General features: G+C 45.0%; 2 protein-coding genes across 19 annotated transcripts in view; one reads left to right on the top strand and one right to left on the bottom strand.

The window, feature by feature from the left end:
* Window positions 1-20,086, bottom strand: part of LOC144930712 (uncharacterized) — a 28,419-nt gene extending 8,333 nt beyond the window's left edge. Inside the window, exons 1-2 of the mRNA XM_078853536.1 lie at window positions 19,799-20,086; window positions 590-620 (exon numbers count right to left, since the gene is read on the bottom strand). Of these exons, the coding sequence (XP_078709662.1) occupies window positions 590-594 (5 nt within the window). The 5' untranslated portion in view covers window positions 595-620; window positions 19,799-20,086. The remainder of the gene's footprint in view (window positions 1-589; window positions 621-19,798) is intronic.
* A 368-nt stretch (window positions 20,087-20,454) lies between these two features.
* The window catches only part of CFAP20DC (CFAP20 domain containing), a 169,843-nt gene continuing 166,181 nt past the window's right edge, over window positions 20,455-24,116 (top strand). For 6 of the 18 annotated variants that reach the window (XR_012159750.2, XM_073350934.1, XM_073350921.2 and 3 more), the window contains exon 1: window positions 20,456-20,685. The gene's annotated coding sequence lies outside the window, so the exon portion shown is untranslated. Of the gene's footprint in view, window positions 20,686-24,116 lie in introns of all 18 variants that reach the window. The other 12 variants (XR_012159748.2, XR_012159747.2, XM_073350935.2 and 9 more) reach the window with 7 other exon arrangements.

The raw sequence follows: 24,116 nt of genomic DNA, 5'->3' as shown, positions 1-24,116 counted from the left end.
CCCTTCTGACTTCTCCCCTCCAACCTCTTTCTATCCCAACCCCACCTCTTTTTCATCCTGACTCTTTGTCTTAGTTCTGTTTTCATCTAGCCAGTCTCAGTCTCCGCTCCTCAGGCTTCTCGTCCAAGTCTCCTTGCGCAGCAAGTTCCAGCCTATTGCTATCCTACTCCTCATACCAATCTATTCCCCACACACAGGCCTGGCACTTGTCCCCTCTGCACTGAATCAGACAACTTCCTCCTTCATGCTGCCTGGGTTCTGCATGGGGTTCATTCAGAGGACAGGAGAGAGTCTCCATGCTCTCATTTCTGGTGTCTGGATCTAGCATGGCTCACAGCTAGGAAAGTCCTACTCAGCCCCAGGCTGCAACATGCTCAATACAGATGGAATCACTGGAGTTTTCAGCTGCAAAGCTAAAATTGGCCAGATTTGGGCAGATTTTCACAGAGACAGCAACAGGCACACCCCTGACACAAATGCCACTCTGTGCCAAATTTCAAGTGTCTGCTCCAAAGCATGGGGTTGCTGGAATTTCTTTTAAAATGGCCACCAGAATTTTCTATCGTGGACAAAACAATTTTTCACTTACCTCATTCTTGGAAATGGCTGAACTGTTTTAGCTGAAATAAAAAAAAATGTAAACTGTATAGGCTGAGATAGGCTGAGAACATATACCACTTATTTACAAATAGGGTAAAAATGACTGAGTCACTTACGGTGTAACCTGAAACCAATGGGTTTGCACAGGTGTCAATGAGGGTATATGTTGAAGTCAAGGGGGTAACACAGGTGTCAATGAGGGCATTATTTGCCCTGTAAAACCTTTACTGCTGGAGATGATCCATGAGATGGAAAGCACCCAGCTTGACTATCAGAGCCTAGGGACAGTCTGTGGGCCTGGCAGTAAGGAAAATAAAATAAATAAAAATACCTGAGTGGCAAAATCTGCAGTCAAACTATGTGTTCTGGATCCCAGAGCAATGGATGAAGTGTTCTCCCAGAAATGGAAAAGGCATCTGGATAAGCCTAGCGCAGTGGTTCCCAAACTTTAACAACCTGTGAACCCCTTTCACTAAAATGTCACGTCTCGCGAACCCCCTCCTAAAAATGAGTATTTCCAGGGATTTTCTCCTTTACCTGAGTATAAATTATAAAAGCAGTAATCTTGAAAATATAAAATTTGTTTTTATGACATTCTTATTACACACTATTTATTATTATTTATCATTACAGTATTTTTATTACATTATGAAAACAGCAACACTCTTCCAAGATCTCACTTTCATAGCTTGTATCACTTTGAATAAGCCTGTTATAAGACAAGTCTCCTATGTTTCGTCATGGAGTATCAAATGTGAAACAGCATGAAGGTATTTAAGAGGCCAACTCAAAGAGTTCCTCCTACATAAGCATTCAGGTCTTGAGCAGTCCAAGCAAACAACACACGTTACAACAAAGCTTAAACTTGTTCTTCATAATAATTATAAAAACAATACTAGCTGCCTATTTAATTTTTAAAACAGCAAAAAATATCTACCTCCCTTTCCATTTCTTCTAAGAAGTCTTGAAGTTTAATTCTCCTCAGTGTAACAGATATGCTTGCTTTGATCTGGTTAGCTCTTGGAAGTCCAGGGGCTCCAGCCTGCTGGCCCGTATTACCTGGGGTCCCTAGGGACAGCTCTGTCCGCCATTAGGGAATTTTTTCCTGAGAACCCCCTGCAACATTGGGTTCATGAACCCCAGTTTGGGAACCACTGGCCTAGTGGAAAAGGTCTTGGAGGGAACCCCAACGATATTCTAGTGACAGCTGGTATGTTTGTAAGGGATGCTACTGTTATATTGTGTTGCCACCATTATGTTGCTGCTGTGGCTTCATAATTCTTGCTATTATCCCACATTAAAATAAGATCCTTCATAAATTCCAGCTGTTGATTAAGGACTAGACTCTTCCACTCCTTACTCACAATGAGTAGTGCCTTCCTTTAGGAGTTGTCCCCTGGAAATGGGATTACTCAACACTAAGGTGCTATTCAATTAATGTCAGTGATGGAATCTAGCCCGGTGTAACTTTTCATTCCTTGGTCTTAAAAAACTTGGTCCCTGATACCCATATAATAATTCTGGTCAAATATTTAGTCTCATCATTCTTAACCCATTTACTCACCAAAGTTTTCTACAGATGTACTCACAGTAATATATTTCTTTCTTTCTGAGTGTACCCAAGGAACAAACAAACCAAACATGCTGTCAGGTACCTTTATTGACAATTTCTTTAAAAAGGTCAGGCTAGGTCCCAAAATCAAATTGCCTCAAAAAACAACCAACATTCGCAATATCGCTGGTGTGAGTAATGTACTTGCTTTGAAAAGGAACTGGGGGAGTGAAGAGGGCTGACTGTAATTGTATAATAGGTCTACAGAGTCTGCTATGGGCGCTGCTGCCATAGAATGAGAATGAAGGAATCAAAAATGCTTTGCATTGTCAGCGCCAGAGATCACAGTGAGAGGAACAGGACAAGCCAATACAAAATGCGTTTTGCTTTTGTAGCTCTTTACAGTGATCCCTTTCAGGTTTCAAGCTCAGTACGAGTGGCCTTGAATATATATTCAGAATGTGGTCTGAAAGGCATTTGAGTTTGGTGACCAGCCCCTGAGGTATCCTCTCCAAACATTCCTACTCATCCTTTGATGCAGCTGCTGCTATGAGCATCACAAATGAGCAGTATCCAGCACAGTAGATGTGGTGGACTAGTTTCTGCTTTCGGTCAGTCATCCTGGTATAAGTTCAGAATAACTCTTCTTACCCCATCTGGAGTGTTCTGCATGCCAGCTTTTTTGCACTGTTCTAGTGGTTCAAAGCAACCTTAAAGATCAGTGTGAGAAGTCTTTGGCATACGACCTCTACAGTAGATCTTAAACCACTTCATGTAATGGGGGCATTTCCAGTGCGTCTTGAAGTCACAGGGATTCCTGGCTGTCAGAACAGTCTCTGGGGGGCAACACATATTAGATCAGCTTTCGGGCTGCTCTAATTTACAGTGGGCATTGGAACAACAGTCACATGGCCTCAAGCTGTTGGAGGTATGAAGGATTCTATAGTGCCCACCTTCAGCTGCAAATACAGCTGAGCATCTGACCCTCTACAGGGGATTGAAGCATGAAAAGAATGTCTGTAAATAGCTACAAAAGCAAGAAGCATTTTGTATTGGCTTGCCCTGCTCCTCTTGCTGTGATCTCTGCACATTGGCATCCTGGCCCTGATATATGCAAAACATTTTTCATTGCTTCATTCTTGCTCTGGGGCAGGGGTACACATTACACAGACATTTATAAATGTAACAATCAATAATCCCAAAATTCCATTTCAGAGCAAACATGTTACTTGCAAAGGGCACTGCTATTGGGGATATGTTTTTAGAGAAAATTCAGTTTAGGTACCCTACCTTGAAATTTTGCAAAGAATTAATATAGGCTACATGTAAGATTTGGGGGGCGTGGGAGTGGGGATTAGTACCTTCAGGTAGAAATAGTTATTACCAGAATCTTATAAAATCCTTGCTGGGTAAGACAATTTGGTAGGTAAGATTAGCCTTTTTTAAGACCACGAAAGGTAGAGTCATATATTCAACAGCTTGAATTTATACAGGATTTTATTCCCGTGGATTAACTCCAGATTTAAAACAATATGCCTGACAGCAGAATCTGACCTGCTAGTTTGTAATATGATGGATTGTGTAAACCTAAAAGACAACATCAAGATGTTTTGTGGTATTTCTGTGAAAGATGTATGATGTTACCTGGATCTGTCAACTTGGCCTACAACATAAAAGGGCCATATAAAACATATGCATGATGATGTCAAGTTGCCAGTTTGGATAAAGCATCACAACAAGGAGATCCGGACAAGGCAATTAAAAATACTGCTTCTTCTGCCAAATCAAATTTCTGCCTCACGCTGGGAGGTGAGTACAAGCCAATTAAAAATATATATTTATTTAATGCTGCTTTCGCTCTCTTCCTTTTGTCATATTGCCATTTGTTATCTGGTGGGCCTGAAACATATGGAGCTGTTCTCACGGTACCATCACAGCCAGCAGCAATGTTTATTTTACTGGGCTCCCCCAAGCATCCCAGGGCACCATGCCATTTCCACAGTGAGGTCTGCTCCTTTTAAGTAGTTTACGCCATTGCTCTGTCTTCTATCTTTCCTAAATCCTAAGTTAAAGAGTATGAAATGTAAAAATGAAACAAAGTCTGGGAATTCACTGGGCCTGATTCTTTTCTCACCTACACAGGCTTTACACAAATGTAATTCCCACTGACTTCAGTGGAACTGCTCCTGATTGACTCCAAGAGTAGGGATAGCAGAATCAGGCAGTGGCATTAACATTGTACACTCGATTTTAAGGGCCAAAAAATGACTGATAAATTATGAAAAACAACCACAGCAAAATCCTCTTTTGGCCACTTTAAAGTTTTCTGCATTTCTTTCACTCCTTGTGAGTTAACCAGACCCAAGCAATACCCTTTTCAGGACTGACTACTTCAGAGTCACCTTTCTCCAGGTATTGGAATATCACAGCCTAGCCCAAATTCTATTGTCAGTTAATAGATTCCAAGGCCAGAAGGGACCATTGTGACATCTAGTCTGAACTCCTATACAACACAGGCCGTGTAATATATAATTCCTAGAACAAATCTTTTAGAAAAACATCAAATCTTAATTTAAAAAATTTCAGTAATGGAGAATCCACCACAACCCATGGTAAATGGTTCCAACAATTAATTAGCCTCGCTTTTAATCATTTATGCCTTATATCCAGTGTGAATTTGTCTAGTTTCAACTTCCAGCCATTGGATCACATTATACCTTTCTCTGCTACATTGAAGAGCCCATTATTAAATATTTGTTTCCCAGGTAGATACTTATAGACTGTGATCAAGTCACCCTTTAACCTTCTCTTTGTTAAGCTAAATAGATTGAGCTCTTTGAGTTGATTACTATAAGGCATGTTTTTAAAATCCTTTAATCATTCTCATGGCTCTTTTCTGAACCCTCTCCAATTTATCACCATTGTTCTTGAATTGTGGGCACCAGAAGTGGACACAGCAGTCCAGCAGCAGTCGCATCAGTACCAAAAAGAGAGGTAAAATAACTTCTTTACTCCTACTCAAGATTCCCGTTTATGGCCACAGCATCACACTGGCAGTTCATGTTCAGTTGACCCTACTGAAGTCAATAGAATTTTGCTCCTTATCTTTACCTTAGGTTTGCGTACTATTGAAAGAGGTCACATTCTGGAGTGATTGCCCCAACGGTTACATGGGATGAGGATCCTCTCATCTCATCAATAGACAAAAGAGGGGTGAGCAGTCCACAGCAGCCTTCTCTTTTCCCCCAGATCTCATAAAGGGCAAATATCTTTGAAAAATTGGGCCCAAGCCCTGCAGAGCTTGGACCATTTGGTATAATCATGATGCCTCTGCACAAATCACCCCTCGCCCACACACACAACAAGCCTTGAATATGTTTATCTTTTGTACTATGCTGCCATTAGATCCCCTATCATCCTGTCCTGTATGCTTCTCCCCTGCCAGTAGATATTTGGAACTCCTGGCAGGGCAGTTAATGCTGAAAATATCGTCATTAATGTACACAGTAATTTGCAGTTTGACGTTTCTACTTTGCAAGGATAGCACGCTGTGCAGAACAGGTGCGCCCTCTCCCAAATTACTCCCACCCTCGCTGCAAGCTTCTGCAGGTAGGGAATTAATGCAACATAGCTGGTGACAAATCACTCCAGGGTGGAAGAAACTGCCATCTCTCTTTTAACTGGCCCCCAAATCCTAATTCTTTGCACTCATTCAAGCTACCTAGTGAAGAGGAGCATATAGCCCTTGTTGTTCTAGATCTGTGAAATCCTTGTGAAAACTCAAATAATCAGTCCACATGAACAAGGGTTGTTGCTGTTATCTCTAACAATGTAAACTGGTAAGCAAGCAATGTATCTCTTCACCTGCATTATCTCTTATGAGGATAACTACTCATGCATAGCAGCGGCAGAGTACTTATAACACTGAACTCATTAATTTAAAGTGGGCCTTATAGTAATCCATGTTATTCACACTGTTTTTTGTACAGCATAAGCAATTAATCTAAAGCCACACTTGATTCATGTTTTCCAAGTGAACAGTGTATTCATGTCATCTTGCCTGCTGTTAAGCAGCATGTGCGGTTTTATAAAGGGTATGTGGTAAAAAATTTGTTTCAGTGGGTATGGCCTTTGTTCATGCTCCATGACATGTACATGTAAAGAAAAATTGCCAATTTCCTGTTAGGAACATTTTTATGGCATGTACATTCTGTCTTAAAACAAATGCAGTCATGACTTATAGCATGCACTCACTCCCCAGGATACACCCTTACGTCAGATTGCAGAGACTCTTCCACTCCAGCACTCCCTATTGTTCCTGGTTCCACAATGGTTTGCTGCTACTGCGACCAAGCCCTCCACCCAAGTCACCTCTCAGTCCAGACTTCTGCAGCTAACAAAAAACATATTAAATCTCAACTCAAAATAGGCAGCTGGGCATTAAACTCTATAGTATGTAAACACTAGCCCTTCCTAGAGATCCATGGCGGGTGTTGTCAAGGTTACGCCCCTTGCTGGGCCAGGTTACTAAGGTAAGGACAGGAACACCCTTGCCTCTCATAGCTTCACCCAGAATTAGCACCTAATAAAAGCAGTCTACCCTTTTTATCTGGCCTGCTGAGCTCTGATTGGCCTCTACCTGTTCCTGGCCCTTCTAGGTGCCAGAGGACCAACTCTCACTGGTTCTGCCTGCAGCTGATCATAGGAGGCCTCTCTGGGCAACCCCTTGAGGTCGGAACTCACTGCTCCTCCTTTCCAGCAGGGTTCCTTCTTAGGGCAGAGTGTGCCTAGGCAGTGGGGCTGGCACCAGGGGACAGGCAATGCCTGTAGGCCCCATCACACTTGGTAAAAAAAGCATATAATACATGTGCCTTGGCCTGTTTTTATCAATGACTGCCTTTTAGTAGGTTTCAGAGTAGCAGCCATGTTAGTCTGTATCCACAAAAAGAAAAGGAGGACTTGTGGCACCTTAGAGACTAACACATTTATTTGAGCATCAGCTTTTGTGAGCTACAGCTCACTTCATGCATCTGATGAAGTGAGCTGTAACTCACAAAAGCTGATGCTCAAATAAATGTGTTAGTCTCTAAGGTGCCACAAGTCCTCCTTTTCTTTTTGCTTTTTAGTACAGAACTGACTGTCTGGAAGAGGAAGTGCACACCTGTTTTGCACACAGATCGAACTCATGATCACATCAGAGGACTTGGATGACTGACTACTCAGTTGTAACACTGTAAACATGAAGTTTTATTCCATGCTCCAGAAACAAGCAAATGGACATGTTTACACAAATGTTGCATAACAGCGTATTGCGTATCGATGTAGGACTTTAATTCAAGCCCTAAATTATCAGGAAAAGAGAGATAATAGCCCAAGTATCCCCTGCAGCTATACAAAATCTTTCCCTTATAAACCTACAAATCCACATATTTCTGTTATCCATAGTGTGGAACACTCTATACAGTTAGTAAAGATTGAGGGACAGAGGAAATCTATGAGAGAGAAGACAGGCACATGAATGTTCAAAATCCACTGCATCCATCATCTTTTGAAAGAGTAATCTATAAATACAAAGTGAATTACCAGAGCACAAAGCAGTTTAGGGGAACTTATTGAACCGTATTAAAAGTGACTTGAATACTAATATTGCCTATACATAACTATTTAGATCAAAAGTGTATCAGTATCATATGCACTACATTATTTCATGAAAAGTTACACTGGGTTTAAACTCTTAATTTATTTTCATATTGTATTGTATTTTATATCAATTCCATGTTACCTCTTCTTGGGCTTGATTCTATAAGGTCTTGAGCATGCTTAACTCCAAGGAAGCCAATGAGTGGAAACGCTCACCATTTCTCAAAATTTGTCTTTGAGTTTGTATATTTATCTGCATTTCTGTGTGTGTGTGTTATTTGACTGCACTTGTGTGCTGTGTGTACATTATCTTCATCAAAAATGTATTCAAAATATATAAAGATATCAAAATAGTCCTCTATATGTAGCGCATAACATGAGAAACTTTAAACCATAACAATGTGAACAAGAAATAAGTAAAATAGCCGTAGTTTTTAGAACTGTGTAAGTTAGATGGATGAACTAAACCAAACTATATGTTGGCCATTTTTTAAAATCTTTTCAGTGAAAAAATAGTACGATGGAAGGAAGACAAAAATCAGAATGAATAAGGACTTTGTTTTATCCTGTCTTAGCACAAAAGAACATAGGAAATGCCACATAAGAACAGACCATTTTGGGCTGTCAAATCCAATAGCCTGACTCTGATATACTTGATATTGCTTCAGAGGAAAACCTCCCACTCTACTCCATTGTTTAATTCTGTGCCATAAAAGGTAAAGGAACTGCTTTTTTACTCCAGATAGTAAACAGTTTATGCCCTCAAGCACATGGATTTTTAACCTTGCTAGTGTGACTCCAAATATTATTTCTCTTCATACAAATGCCTAACCCCTTTTAAGCTTGCTAAACTATTAGTGAATTTCACAGATTAAATAACTGTATATATATAACTAAATCCATGCAGTGATCAGATAGATAAAAGGCTCTATGGCAAAGCCATCAGTTCTTTTTAAGGTTAAAACCTTCTGAAATATTGAGGGTAAGATGAAAATAGTTTATTTCCAGACTGACAACTCTAAATAGACAATGTACTCCGTGTATCATATAAATTAATCTAAACTGAGTTCTAAAGAAATCATGGGAAACTTAACTGCATTATATAAAGATCAATCGTATACCATTAAAATGGCTCCATTGGATAGACAAAAGCAGCTAATGCTATTTAGAGTTCCTACTGATTATGTATTTTTTAGTAATCTAAACAATCAATTATTTAGTACTCAAGTTGACATCAATGAAGTAGTTTCAAAACTCTGAGTTAAATGAGGGCTAACAGACATTAAAAGGGATGACACAATGTCTCCTGATACACTATAAAAGCTGAAATAAAACTACTGATATACCAATATGGTTATGGGGTGTCAGAACAGGACTATAATTACTCTAATAGCATCTTAACAGCTGCAAAGAAAACGCTTAGCTTTAAGGTAACTACAAGAATGAAGCACAGATTGCCCCCGTACAATAGTAAAACAAAATAAGCTGCCACTTTTCCGAGATGCTCTCATTTGCTGGTATATACATTAATGAAATGCTCTGAAGGGATAGAGTTCATTACCACAAATGTTGCACAGAGCTGTCAGATCATCTTTCAGTTAATGACAGCAAGTTTATCGGCTATTTCCGTAGTTTGTTGAGCAACATACTTGTAAACGAAAATCTGTTGCCCTAAACTAAATGGATCACAAGTATAATTGAGGAACTTAGTATTTATTGCTGAATGCAGTTTCATACATCCAAGGAAACTTCCCCAACAACTGTGGCTAAAGGGTCTATGTTTTCTTGTTAAATACTTGCTGCTCCTGGTTTTCAAAGTTTAAAAGTTTGCTGAATAATTAACTGGGTTAAAATTTGGCAAATATGCCCTCATTCTGAAATCTGATACATGTGGGTGGACCCCAGTAAAGTCTGACAATACGCAGATCTCAATTACAATTTTTAGGACTGTGCTCCACATTGGAGGATTACAAAGATATTTTGTGCCCAATACCTCCTGGAGTAGAGCACATTATCTTTGTTTCACTCAACTGCAAGTTGCAGCACATATTCTTCTCTGCACCTGGACAAGTTTGTTGACCACTGTGGAGAGGAAACAGAGACATGGACCTGCTCCCTCACTATCCTTTCCTGCTCACTTCCAAGGGGCTAGTTCCACTTTGGGTGCTAAATTCTCATGCTCAGGAAAATACAAGACTGCTTGGCCAATGCACTGGAGTGCCGGGGGAGGGGCGGACGTGCTCCTTGTTCCTCTATCCCTTCTTGAGCAACTCCCTTGACCCTAGTTCTCAGAACCCTCTCTAAGCAAAAGTGTGATTCCACAGCATAGAAACAGGTAACCTGACCAAAATCAGATCTGCACTAAATTTGCTAGTTTCCCTTGTGGTTTGGGGAAGTGGGAGCATACTCTGGAAAGTGACCTAGCCACACTCCCTCCACAAATCTGTAAATTCCACAGGGTTTCTGTGGGGTTTACTGAGAAGGGGAGAAATTCTGCAGACTTAGATGAGGTCTACACTTAAAATGCTGCATCAGCACAGCTGCACCCATGCAGCTGTAGTGCTTAGGCGACGAAGTGCCTACACCGACAAAAGAGCTTCTCCCATTGGCGTCGTTAATCCACCTCCCTGAGAGGCGGTAGTTATATTGATGAGAGAAGCTCTCCCATCAACGCAGTGCTGCCTAGAAGTGGGTTACGGTCAGTCTAACTGTGTTGCTTATGGGTGTGGATTTTTCACACTTTGAGTGACCTAGTTATATGGATATAGGTCTGCAGTGGATTCCCTCCCCTTTTCCATGCCTCCTCAACCAAATCTTGATTTCAGCTCCCCTCTACTTAAAGGGGAGAATGGGACCCTTAGAAAGAAAAGTGTCATTATCTTAAACTAATAGGGAAGGACAATATATCCATTTCCAGCAACTGGAAAATGTTGTTGGTGTGAAAGCTCAGGGAGAGCAGATAAGGAAAATGCAGCAATGAATTCCACCATTTTATCTATTTACAGTATTTTTAATCTGAGAGCATGTTACAAGTAAAAAATAAGACAAAATTAAATGTGTTGCTATTTATCTGTGATGGCTGCAGTACTAAAATATGTGCAATTCTACTCTAAACTGAAAATCAGGACTCATATCTGAAATAATATTTACATACTCCATGTGATTAAGTCTCTGGACGTTACTTTCTTCTGCCATTTGTCTCCTCAAGATGTCACTTCTTTCCACAATTCAAAGCTCTATCTTTGTCCTAGAATTCTTTTAATCAAATTCGGAGTTCTACCAGAAGAAACATTTCAGGAGATATAGTATAGGGATGCCTATTATAAAGGTTGCAGACAATCCTGATTATGGCATTTCCTAACTTTTGAGTGTTTGACTTTGCATCATAGAATATCAGGGATGGAAGGGACCTCAGGAAGTCATCTAGTCCAACCCCCTGCTCAAAGCAGGACCAATCCCCAACGAAATCATCCCAGCCAGGGCTTTCTCAACCCTGACCTTAAAAACTTATAAGGAAGGAGATTCCACCACCTCCCTAGGTAATGCATTCCAGTGTTTCACCACCCTCCGAGTGAAAAAGTTTTTCCTAATATCCAACCTAAACCTACCCCGCTGCAACTTGAGACTATTACTCCTCGTTCTGTCATCTGCTACCACTGAGAACAGTCTAGATCCATCCTCTTTGGAACCCCCTTTCAGATAGTTGAAAGCAGCTATCAAATCCCCCCTCATTCTTCTCTTCTGCAGACTAAACAATCCCAGTTCCCTCAGCCTCTCCTCATAAGTCATATGTTCCAGTCCCCTAATCATTTTTGTTGCCCTCCGCTGGACTCTTTCCAATTTTTCCACATCCTTCTTGGAGTGTGGGGCCCAAAACTGGACACAGTACTCCAGATGAGGCATCACCAGTGTCGAATAGAGGGGAACGATCATGTCCCTCGATCTGCTGGCTATGCCCCTACTTATACATCCCAAAATGCCATTGGCCTTCTTGGCAACAAGGGCACACTGTTGACTCATATCCAGCTTCTCATCCACTGTCACCCTTAGGTCCTTTTCTGCAGAACTGCTGCCTAGCCTTTCGGTCCCTAGTCTGTTACGGTGCATGGGATTCTTCCGTCCTAAGTGCAGGACCCTGCACTTATCCTTGTTGAACCTCATCAGATTTCTTTTGGCCCAATCCTCCAATTTGTCTAGGGCCCTCTGTATCCTATCCCTACCCTCCAGCGTATCTACCTCTCCTCCCAGTTTAGTGTCATCTGCAAACTTGCTGAGGGTGCAATCCACACCATCCTCCAGATCATTAATGAAGATATTGAACAAAATCCTTAATAATGTTCTTTTAATATAGCTATGTGTGTGTAATATAGCTTACCTGTACATAGCATAATAATTGAGGATTAGTTTTTGGTTACTAGGATACACACCAGTCAAGGAAGTCAACTGAGATATTAATCTCACAGATACCAGGATTTTTTCGAGGCATGTTGCCTGCCTAGAGCCAGCACTCGAGACATTATGGAAACGTTGCTGAGATTCATGGGCCCCTTTGACTACTACCCCATGCTGCTCATCCATGTAGACACTAATGAAACTGCCAGGTCTGACCCTAAGCAGATCACCTGTGATTACAGGGCTCCAGGAGCAAAGATGAAGGGGTTAGGGATGCAGGTGTTCTCATCCATCCTCCTGGTTAAAGATAAGGGCCCAGGAGGGATACACACATCCTGGAGATGAATGCATGGCTACGCAGATGTCAACAGTAGGGTGCAGACTTCCTTGATCATTGGATGCTTTTCTGACGACAACTGGGAAGAGACGTGGTCAATCTGACCAAGAAGAGGAAGAGCATCTTTGCACACAGACCTAGCAATCTAGATTAGGTTCAAAGGCGGCAGATGACAAAAGCCCACTAGCAGGTATAAAAAAGGTGACCTTACCTGAGGGCTACGTGTGTTGGGGGGCGGAGGAAAGGGTTGGAAATTACAAGAGTGCCATAGGAACAAGAAGAGGGATAAGACTGGGGGAATCTGGAATCTGCTGAGCATGTTAGATGTCTTTACACAGTGCAAGGAGTATAGGAAATAAACAAGAAGAACTGGAAGTATTAGTAAATAACCTAAACTATGACTTAATGGGCACTACAGAGACTTGGTGGGATAAATCTAATGACTGGAACACTGGTATGAGAATACAGCTTGTTCAGGAAGGACAGGCAGAGACAAAAAGGAGGGAAGTTTTGCATTATACATCAAGAATATATCTATACACTTGTTCTGAGGTCCAGGAGAAGGTGAAAGGCAGATCAGATGAAAGTCTCTGGACAAAGATAAAAAGAAATGAGGGTAATGTCATGTTAAGGCTCTGCTACAGACCACCAAATCAGGAGATGGAGAAGGCATTTCTAAAACAACAGAAATATCCAAAACACAAGACCTGGTAGTAACTGGGGACTTTTTACTGTCTTTACTGTATTACTTGGTAAAGTAATAAGGCAAAACACGTGTCCAATAAATGCTTGAAATGTATTGGGGCCAACTTTTTGTTTCAGAAGGTGGAGGAAGTAACCGGGGCACAGCCATTTTAATTCTGATTCTGCATTGCAGGAAAATTGGTAGTGAAGGCAATTTGCATGAAAGTGATCATGAAAGGACATATTCCATGATTCTAAGGCAGGGGTGGGCAAACTATGGCCCAGGAGCCACATCTGTCCATCCAGACATTTTAATTCAACCCTGGAGCCCCTGCCAGGAAGCGGGGTCCGGGGCTTGTCCCGCTCCACATTGCTCCCAGAAGCAGCGGCATGTCCTCTCTCTGGCTCCTACACATAGGAGTAGCCAGGGGGCTCTGCACGCTGCCCCTTCCCCAAGTGCTGCCCAAGAAGTGGAACTGCAGCCAATGGGAGCTGCAGGGGCGGCGCCTGCGGACAAGACAGCGCGCAGAGCCGCCTGGCCGCACCTCCATGTAGGAGCCAAGAGGGGGGACATGCCGCTGTTTCTGGGAGCGGCTTGAGGTAAGCGCTGCCCAGAGCCTGCCCCCTGACCCTCTTCCATGCCCCATCCCTGATCCCCCTCCTGCCCTCTGAACCCCTCGGTCCCAGCCAGGAGCACCCTCCTGCACTCCCAACCCCTCATCCCCAGCCCCACCCCAGAGCCCGCATCCCCAGCCCCCAATTCTGTGAGCATTCATGGCCCGCCATACAATTTCCATACTCAGATGTGGCCCTCCCAAAAAGCTTGCCCACCCCTGTTCTAAGGAATGGAAGGAGAGAAGCAATGGACTTCAAAAAAGTAGATTTTAAAAAACTGTGAGCAACTAGGGGCAGAGCTCTTCTTGACCTGCTGCTCACAAACCGGGAAGAATTAGTAGAGGAAGCAAAAGTGGATGGGAACCTGGGAGGCAGTAACCATGAGATGGTCGAGTTCAGGATCCTGACACAAGGAAGAAAGGAGAACAGCAGAATACAGACCCTGGACTTCAGAAAAGCAGACTTTGCCAATGTAGAATAGAGGGGGACGATCACGTCCCTCGATCTGCTCGCTATGCCCCTACTTATACATCCCAAAATGCCATTGGCCTTTTTGGCAACAAGGGCACACTGTTGACTCATATCCAGCTTCTCGTCCACTGTCACCCCTAGGTCCTTTTCCGCAGAACTGCTGCCTAGCCATTCGGTCCCTAGTCTGTAGCGGTGCATTGGGTTCTTCCGTCCTAAGTGCAGAACCCTGCACTTATCCTTGTTGAACCTCATCCGATTTCTTTTGGCCCAATCCTCCAATTTGTCTAGGGCCCTCTGTATCCTATCCCTACCCTCCAGCGTATCTACCACTCCTCCTAGTTTAGTATCATCTGTAAATTTGCTGAGAGTGCAATCCACACCATCCTCCAGATCATTTATGAAGATATTGAACAAAACCAGCCCCAGGACCGACCCCTGGGGCACTCCACTTGACACCAACTAGACTTGGAGCCATTGATCACTACCCGTTGAGCCCGACAATCTAGCCAACTTTCAACCCACTTTATAGTGCATTCATCCAGCCCATACTTCTTTAACTTGCTGACAAGAATACTGTGGGAGACCGTGTCAAAAGCTTTGCTAAAGTCAAGAAACAATATATCCACTGCTTTCCCTTCATCCACAGAACCAGTAATCTCATCATAGAAGGCGATTAGATTAGTCAGGCATGACCTTCCCTTGGTGAATCCATGCTGACTGTTCCTGATCACTTTCCTCTCAGGTAAGTGCGTCAGGATTGATTCCTTGAGGACCTGCTCCATGATTTTTCCGGGGACTGAGGTGAGGCTGACTGGCCTGTAGTTCCCAGGATCTTCCTTCTTCTGCACTACATTAGCCTTTTTCCAGTCATCTGGGACTTCCCCCGATTGCCACGAGTTTTCGAAGATAATGGCCAATGGAGGTAACTGTCCCACTCTACTTGGCATTGGTAAGGCCTTAGATCAGTCGTCTCCAACCTTTTCACATACAAGATCACTTTTTGAATTTAACATCAACCCAGGATCTACCCTGCCCCTTCCCCAAGGCCTCGCCCTACTCACTCCATTCCCCCCTCCCTCCATCGCTCTCTTCCCCACCCTTCACTCACTTTCACCGGGCTGGAGGAGGTGTGCAAAAGGGGGTGCAGGTTCTGGGCTGGGGCCAAGGGTGTGAGAGGGGGCTCTGGGCTGAGCCTGGGGCAGAAGATTGGGGTGCAGGAGTAAAGGGTGCAAGCTCTGGGAGGGAGATTGGCTGCAGGGGTCATATGGGCACAGTGCACCTAATCTCATAGAATCCACTGGACATTTCATGAATTTTAGATTTTATTAGTATCATTTGTGGTTTATAGATCCAAAATCCTCCAGGGATGGTCACAAATCAGTGTAGCATTCTCAAATGTGGGGTGTGCATTGGCTGAGCTTGGGGCAGTTGATTGAGGTGCAGGAGAGGGTGAGGGGTCTGGGAAGGAGTTTTGTGTTGGAGGGGGCTCTGGGCTGGTGCAGGTGATTGGGGTGCAGGAGGGAGGCGCATCAGGGCTCATGCCGGCTGCCTGCCTGCCCTGGCCTCATGCCGTTCCTGGAAGCGGCTGGCTGCTGGCAAATCTCTGCGGCCCCTGGCAGGGGGAGTGGGGCAGCAGGTCTCCATGCACTGCCCGTGCCCGCAAACTGCTGGGGGCAGGGTGCGGAGCTGCCTCTCCCCTTCCCACGCCAGGGGCTGCAGAGATGTGCCAGCAGCCAGCCACTTCTGGGAGTGGCGTGAGGCCACGGCAGGCAGGCACGCAGCCTGCCTGCCTGAGCCCTGCTGGACTTTTAGCTGCCCGATCACTCTCGACTGGCAGAGGCTCCAGGATCGACGGATTGGCAACCACCGCCTTAGATAGACTATTATGTTCAGCTCTGGGCCCACACTTTAAGAAAAATGAGGACAAACTGGAGAGAGCTTAGAGGAGAGCAACAAAAATGATAAAAAAAGATTAGAAAACCACACCTATGAGGAAAGGTTAAAAAAAAGACTGGGTGTGTTTACTTTTGAGAAAAGAAGACTAAGGGAGGATCTGATAAGTCTTCACATATATTAAGGGCTCTTCAAAAGAAGACTGTGATCAATTGTGCTCCATGCCCACTGAAGGTAGGACAAGAAATAATAGGCTTAATCTGTAGCAAGGGAGATTTAGGTTAGATATTTGAAAAACTAGAAGGATAGTTATGCACTGGAAAATGTTTCCAAGGTAGGTTGTCTAAACCTCCAGTGATGGGAATTCCACAAACACCTATCAAGGATGGTCTAGGTATAGTTGGTCCTGCCTCAGCACAGGGAGCGGGACTAGATGACCTCTTGTGCGGGACTAGATGACCTCTTGTGGTCTCATGCAGCCCTACATGTCTGTGATTTTATTATGTGATGAGAAGAGACATGATATGATTCTTGATTTTGTAAAAAATATATTAACAGCCAGAAAGAATAACTCAATCCATTCACAGATGGTATTTCTCTTTACTTACTACTTCAAAGGAAGTTTGCAGTTTCCACTATAACTCATAATCCCTCTCTCTTCTAACTCTGCTCTAGCCAGTGACTCAGTAAATCTGGAATGATAGCACAGAGCTTTGGGACCTCCTGTAGGATGACAAGATGCTTTCTTACTTTGTCATTAGGATTACTATTTATTAGTTATGGTGCAATATAAGTGTACACAGCCTTTTACAGGAGATAAATTGCAACAGTCAGATAAGGGAATCCCAAACTGGAAGAGATGACAGTCTGAAAAGGCACAGGTAGGGCCAATTCAAAACAACGCAGTAAAGAACAAGCTGACAAATTGTCATTACAGCTGAAATGGAGCTTTACACAGCAGGGGAGGCCACTTGGCATACATTAACGGGCAGGCTGCTCCAAGCCTAACTGATGCTCTCATATAAGTCCGAGTCAGGAGTAGGTGAAAAAAATTACAGTAATATTCCCATGGCTATTGAGCCATGATATATCCATGGGGGGGGGGCCTTTAAAGAAGCCTGTTTTTAATATCACATATCAAATATTCTGTAGCACACTGAATAATCTAAATTAAGTCAATTCAGTTCCCAACATAATGAAGCTTACATTTGTATTTTAATTCAAAAGACAGGAGAACTAACCCCATATTGTGCTTGGGATCTTTCCAACAGGAAAGGGAGTCCATATGTTGGTGTTTCCCATTATATATTAAGGTGAAAAACGTGTGTTCATTGAAACAGGTTGTGAAGTGAACTGGGTTAAGTTTAGAGCATAGTAGAAGTGTACCAGAAGGTAAGAGACAAATTCACATTTTTCCTAAAAAAATTATTAGTCAAGCACTTACAAAAAGCTAAACACACCCTTTTTAGACGTTCTAGTCAATGTATACTGTATAGTGGCCTAATTTCCAATCCTGATGTTTATACATCATCATGAATTAGTAACCATGCAATATTTAAACAATTCAAATATAGCAGTAAAGTGAGCAGTTAAAGAAAAAGAAAACAGTGGTCTAAGACAGGTGAAGATGGCTATTGAACTAATAAGAAATTCTATAGCAGTCATTATAAATATATTGCTACCAATCACACCTCAGAAGCATGACAGGCTACTTAGTCTACACTGGGGCTAAGTTTTATGATGGTTGGTTACTTTCTGGTTTTTACATTGATTAACTGTAATTTGTGAGTCACAAGGTGCCTAGAGCAAAGGTTAGGTGCCTTTTTGGTACAAACTGGTAGAAATCTAAATAAATACATAATTAAATTATAATGTTTCCCTCTCCCAGTGTCTCCATTTAATCATCACTCATTGCGGTTGGCAAAAGGCCTATTGGTCAGTTTTGTCCTGAACAGGCACATAGCTGCTTCCCCACATCACAGCTGCTTGCTACACTTACCTGATTAACCTTAGGCTTTTCTGCCCAAGTCTTAGCTTTTTGTGGAATTTTTCAGAACTTCAGGCCCTGCCTTCCTGTCACATAAGCTTCAGACTCTTTCGACAGAGCTGTGTGAAATGAATTTAACATCACTTTAGCTTAAACTACAGAGTTCCACTACCATCTGTTGTCTCCCCAAATCAGCCTAACAGTTCTTTCACCCTTCTTTGGAAGCTAACATCTTCTCTCTTTAGTCCTAACTCTGTAAACTATTTTTGTTATTTAGTAAACTGTACCAATTTTACCATTAAGGTTGTCCTTAACTTCTCAAAATATCAGAATTGGAAAAGGTACAGCAAAGGGCAACAAAAATGATTAAGAGTGTGGAACAGCTTCCGAACGAGGGGAGATTAAAAAGAATGGGACTTTTCAAACTGGAAAAAAGACCACTGTAAGGAGATATGAGAGAGGTTTATAAAATAATTAATGGTACGGAGAAAGTGAGTACAGAAGTGTTATTTACCTCTTCATATAACAGAAGAACCAAGAGTCCCCCAATTAAATTAAGAGGCAGCAGGTTTAAAACAAACAAAAGGAAGTACTTCTTCTCACAACACACAGTCACCCAGTTAAACTCATTGCCAGGAGATGTTGTGAAGACCAAAAGTATAACTAGGTTCAAAAAAGAATTAGGTAAGTTCATGCAGGATAGGTCGCAGCGATGGCTATTAGCCAAGATGGTTAGGGGTGCAACCCCATGCTCTGAGTATCCCTAGCCGCTGACTGACAGAAATTGGGAATGAACGACATGCGATGGCTCATTCAATAATTGCCTGTTCTGTTCATTCCCTCTGAAGCACCTGGCACTGGTGGCTGTCAGAAGACAGGATACTGGGCTAGATGGACCATTGGTTGGACCCAGTATGGCTGTTCTTCTGTTCTTTAGTACCCAACAAACTCTGATCAATACAACCTATTCTGTGGTAATACAGCACAGGACACCATGTCTTCTAAAATCCCAAGGTAACATGAGACAGCCAGATAGGTTTCATAACTGATTTAACTCTTCCCCTCTCCCTACCCGGACTATACTATAATCCTTAAAGTTCCACAGCTTCCTAGTAGGGTAGAATTAAATTCAATAATCAACCAGGATTGATTAAATTTAATCACTGGATGCATTTCCACTGAAAGCATCCGATGAAGTGAGCTGTAGCTCACGAAAGCTCATGCTCAAATAAATTTGTTAGTCTCTAAGGTGCCACAAGTCCTCCTTTTCTTTTAACCAGGGATGGGTTACTGAATTCTCCTCTCAGTAAGAATGATCCTATATACCTTAAAAAAAAAAAAAGACTGAAATTATATTCCTATGAAAAGGCAATAAACCTTTCGGAATAAACAGAGCTATCAAATGAACTACCCTTACAAGAGCGTGGGACTGAAATCCGAATCAAATTTACAAACAGAAAAAGAGGACCTGTGGCACCTCAGAGACTAACCAATTTATCTGAGCCTAAGTTTTCCCGAGCTACAGCTCACTTCATGGGACGCACGCAGTGGAAAATCTCTGCGTTTGCCCGTGATGTTACAGTAACGGGGCCCTTTCCTCCAGCCGCCGCTCTTTGGGGAAACACACCGGGCACCTGCACGCCGCCTCCAGTGGCCTGGAAACCCGCGACCCGACGACAGTCGCTCTCCGGCTCGCCACAGCACAACCGGGGCGGGCGGGGCGCAGCCCGCGGGGAGCCCGGGTCAGGAGCGGGCGAGCGGTTCGCGGACACCCCCGCGCCCCGGGCCTTGCGCGCGGGCCCAGGCAGCGTTCGGGGGGGGGCGGGCCCCCGCAGGCCGCCCCGCCACACGCGGGCACGAGGCCCCGCTGCGGGGCGCCGGCTCCCAACCGCCACCCGGGTCACGAGGGCCAAGTCCGCCCCGGGCCCGGGGATTCCCACCCCAGGCTCTCCCCTCCCGCGCAGCCAGCCCGCGCCGCCCACGGGTGGGGGGGGGGGGGCAACGGCTGCAGTCACCCCGTGCTGGGCCTCCCCGCTAGGCTCCCCTTTCCCGGCCCGCCTCCTCTGCGGCCCCACCCTCGGCAGCCCCGCGGCGCGCCCAGCCCGCTCCCCGCCGCCCTTCCCTCAGCGGGCGCGGGGGCCACCGCCCTCGGCTGTGCCCGGCAGCGGGGCGGGGGTGGGGGCGCTGCCTGCGGGCCGAGCCAGGAATGAGGCGGAGGCTCGCCTGGCTGGGGGGGGGGGGGACGATGCTGGGGCCTATCGATAACTCGGCGATCACCCCCGCCCCCCGGCACGCGTCGCCGCACGCCGCCTGTGTAAACGGGCGGGCGGGCACGAGCGGCCTCAAGCTCCGCCCACCCCCGTCGCCGCGCGGAGACCGGGCCCTGGGCCGCGCAGGCGCAGCGCGTGAGCTCTGCCGTGGGCGCGGATTCCTCCGGGGCTGACGTGATTCCCCCAGGTGAGAGGCGAGCCCCGCAGGTGAGGGGCCCCGCCCCCCCCGCGCACACTCCTCCCGGTGAGAACCCCCCCGCAGGTGAAATGCTCCCCCCCCGCCAAGTGAGAACCCCCCCCTCGCAGGTGAAATGCTCCCCCCCTGCCAAGTGAGAACCCCCCCCTCGCAGGTGAAATGCTCCCCCCCCCCGCCAAGTGAGAACCCCCCCCGCAGATGAAATGCTCCCCCCCCGCCAAGTGAGAACCTCCCCCCGCAGGTGACGCGCTACCCCCCCCGCCAAGTGAGAACCCCCCCCCGCAGGTGAAATGCTCCCCCCCCCGCCAAGTGAGAACCCCCCCGCAGGTGACGCGCTCCCCCCCCGCCAAGTGAGAACCCCCCCCGCAGGTGAAATGCTCCCCCCCCGCCAAGTGAGAACCCCCCCGCAGATGAAATGCTCCCCCCCCGCCAAGTGAGAACCCCCCCCCGCAGGTGAAATGCTCCCCCCCCGCCAAGTGAGAACCCCCCCCCGCAGGTGAAATGCTCCCCCCCCGCCAAGTGAGAACCCCCCCCCCGCAGGTGAAATGCTCCCCCCCCCGCCAAGTGAGAACCTCCCCCCGCAGGTGACGCGCTACCCCCCCGCCAAGTGAGAACCCCCCCCGCAGGTGAAATGCTCCCCCCCCGCCAAGTGAGAACCTCCCCCCGCAGGTGACGCGCTCTCCCCTCTCGCCCCCCACCCCCTCGCCAAGGGAGAACCTCCTGCAGGTGAAGCGCTCTCCCCTCTCGCCCCCCCCCAAGTGATAACCCCCCCCGCAGGTGACAAGCTCTCCCCTCTCGCCCCCCCCGCCAAGTGAGAAATCCCCCCCCCCGCACACTCCCCCAGGTGAAGCACTCTTCCCTGTTACACACTCCCCCCAGTGCGGACCCCCGGCAGGTGATGCACTCTCCCCTCTCACACACCACACACACACACCCCCCCCGCCAAGTGAGAACCCCCCACGGTGCGGTGCGTGCCCCCCCCCATGCACACGCCTGCAGATGAGACCCCCGGCAGGTGAAGCACTCTTCCCTTTCACACACTGCCCAGGTGAGAACCCCCCCGCAGGTGTGGTGCATGCCCCCCCCCCCCCATGCACACTCCCTCAGGTGAGAACCCCTGCCTTGTCACACACTCCCTCAGAGGAGACATTCTTCCCAGCTTCTCTCACACACTCCCCTATGTGAGACCCCCATCCCCTTCATACACTGCCCGGGTGAGAAACTTAGGTGAGATGCTTCCCCTCCCAGATACAGTGCCCCAGGTGAGATGCTCATGCACTCCCCAAGGTGAAACCCCCCTGCAGGTGAGACCTTGCTTGGTGCTGTCCTCTCTGTGCCCTCGCAATGGTCCCCACAGGTGAGCCCCTCCGAGCCCCTCTGTATTTCCCCACATGAGCAGTGGTGGTGGGGATATTAACCCTCCCTGACCTTGGATCTGGCCAGGCTGTGGTGGACAGGTAGTTCAGCTGTTCTTCAGTATTGCCATGGAAACGTATGTGCTTTGCCATTGCAAGGGGGTATTTTATAGGATGGCAGCCTGTCACAATTAACTGCAATGGCGGTGCCTTAAAATGTCATTGCTGTGTATCAGAACATCACTCTGTTGAAATGCGTGGTGAAGTGCTCTAAAATGTCTATTCCTTTATGGGGAGGGAGGCATGAATATAAAATATAGTTATCTAGTAAGTGAATAAAACATACAAACTAAAATATGGGATGACACCCCCATGCCAAAGAACCCAAAGAACTGTTATTGAAATGCATACGTCCAGTATGTACATGAGATAAACTCGAGCCATAATATTTGGATAAGGATCCAAAACTGTCCCCCCAAATTGGTGTTCAGCTCTGGGTTTTGCTTTGGGCTCCTCTCTAATTCGGTATTGCACTGTACAATGCTGAAAACAGACAAGGAGTGGTGTGTGGATGTTGGCAGTTTCTAGCTCCATGCTTATAGAATGCAGGATTTATATGATTCCTAAAAATCATATCAGTGATGGGAATGACAACCCAACCTATTGTATGCTGTTGCCTGAGCCAGGATTCTTCTCTGCTGTCTAGTCTTTGGTGCTTTATCCTGGTGTTAACGATGAGTCCAGGTTTTGTAGGAAACTTTGATGCTATAAATGTAATGAGTTAAACTTACTAGACTTATACAGTATGGATGACATCAAGCTATGTTCATTAAAATGTTTCATTTGCTGAAAAGTACAATAGCACTCATCTGAAAGCTTGAGTACTTTGTAGACAAAGGGACTCATTTATTATTGGTATTGGTGTTTGAGCTCATACGTAACATGTATTGCAAACAATTGTTCGTAGCTTTAACTTATAAAATAAACAGGTGTTTCATTGTTATATCCTGCAGTTTTCTGTAAAGACTATTTTTTACTTTGTTTTTATATTGAAACATGTTTCAGAGGAACAGCCGTGTTAGTCTGTATTCGCAAAAAGAAAAGGAGGACTTGTGGCACCTTAGAGACTAACCAATTTATTTGAGCATGAGCTTTCGTGAGCTACAGCTCACTTCATCAGATGTTTACCGTGGAAACTGCAGCAGACTTTATATACACACAGAAATCATGAAACAATACCTCCTCCCACCCCACTGTCCTGCTGGTAATAGCTTATCTAAAGTGATCAACAGGTGGGCCATTTCCAGCACAAATCCAGGTTTTCTCACCCTCCACCCCCCCACACAAATTCACTCTCCTGCTGGTGCTAGCCCATCCAAAGTGACAACTCTTTACATAATCAAGTCGGGCTATTTCCTGCATAGATCAAGGTTTTCTCACATCCCCCCCACCCCCATACACACACAAACTCACTCTCCTGCTGGTAATAGCTCATCTAAACTGACCATTCTCCAGGTTTAAATCCAAGTTAAACCAGAACATCTGGGGGGGGGGGGTAGGAAAAAACAAGAGGAAACAGGCTACCTTGCATAATGACTTAGCCACTCCCAGTCTCTATTTAAGCCTAAATTAATAGTATCCAATTTGCAAATGAATATTGAAACATTGATAGTCTTGGTGTGGGTAAAAAAGGATATTAATATACATCTGATATGTTAACTTGTATTTTGAGAAAATATATAGCAATGTGATGGACCTCGTTTTAAATATTCAGTATGTAGACTTCATTTGTCTAGAAGATGTTAAAACCTTTCATCTATGATTAACTGCTTTCTCTGTTGTGTTCCAGCCTATCATAAATCAGCATTAACTTTAGGACTGTTATGCTGAGTTATATGTATTAACAGTCTTATACTAAAGTCTCCTTTCCCTGTCAAAAGTACTAGCTACAAATTAACTTTGTAGCATATCTTCAACAAATACTGTTTACGAAATTCTAGAACCCCAATCTTCCAAACACATGCACATAACTTTACTCTTGTGAATACCCCTATGGAAGTCAATGGGACTGCTCATATGAATCAAGTTAAGCATGTACATATGTGTTTACAGGATTGTGGTATG

This window comes from Lepidochelys kempii, chromosome 7 (genome assembly GCF_965140285.1).
Source record: "Lepidochelys kempii isolate rLepKem1 chromosome 7, rLepKem1.hap1, whole genome shotgun sequence".
NCBI classification, from domain to species: domain Eukaryota; kingdom Metazoa; phylum Chordata; order Testudines; family Cheloniidae; genus Lepidochelys; species Lepidochelys kempii.
The sequence above is the reverse complement of the archived record's forward strand: the minus strand, read 5'-3'. Positions and strand labels throughout refer to the sequence as shown.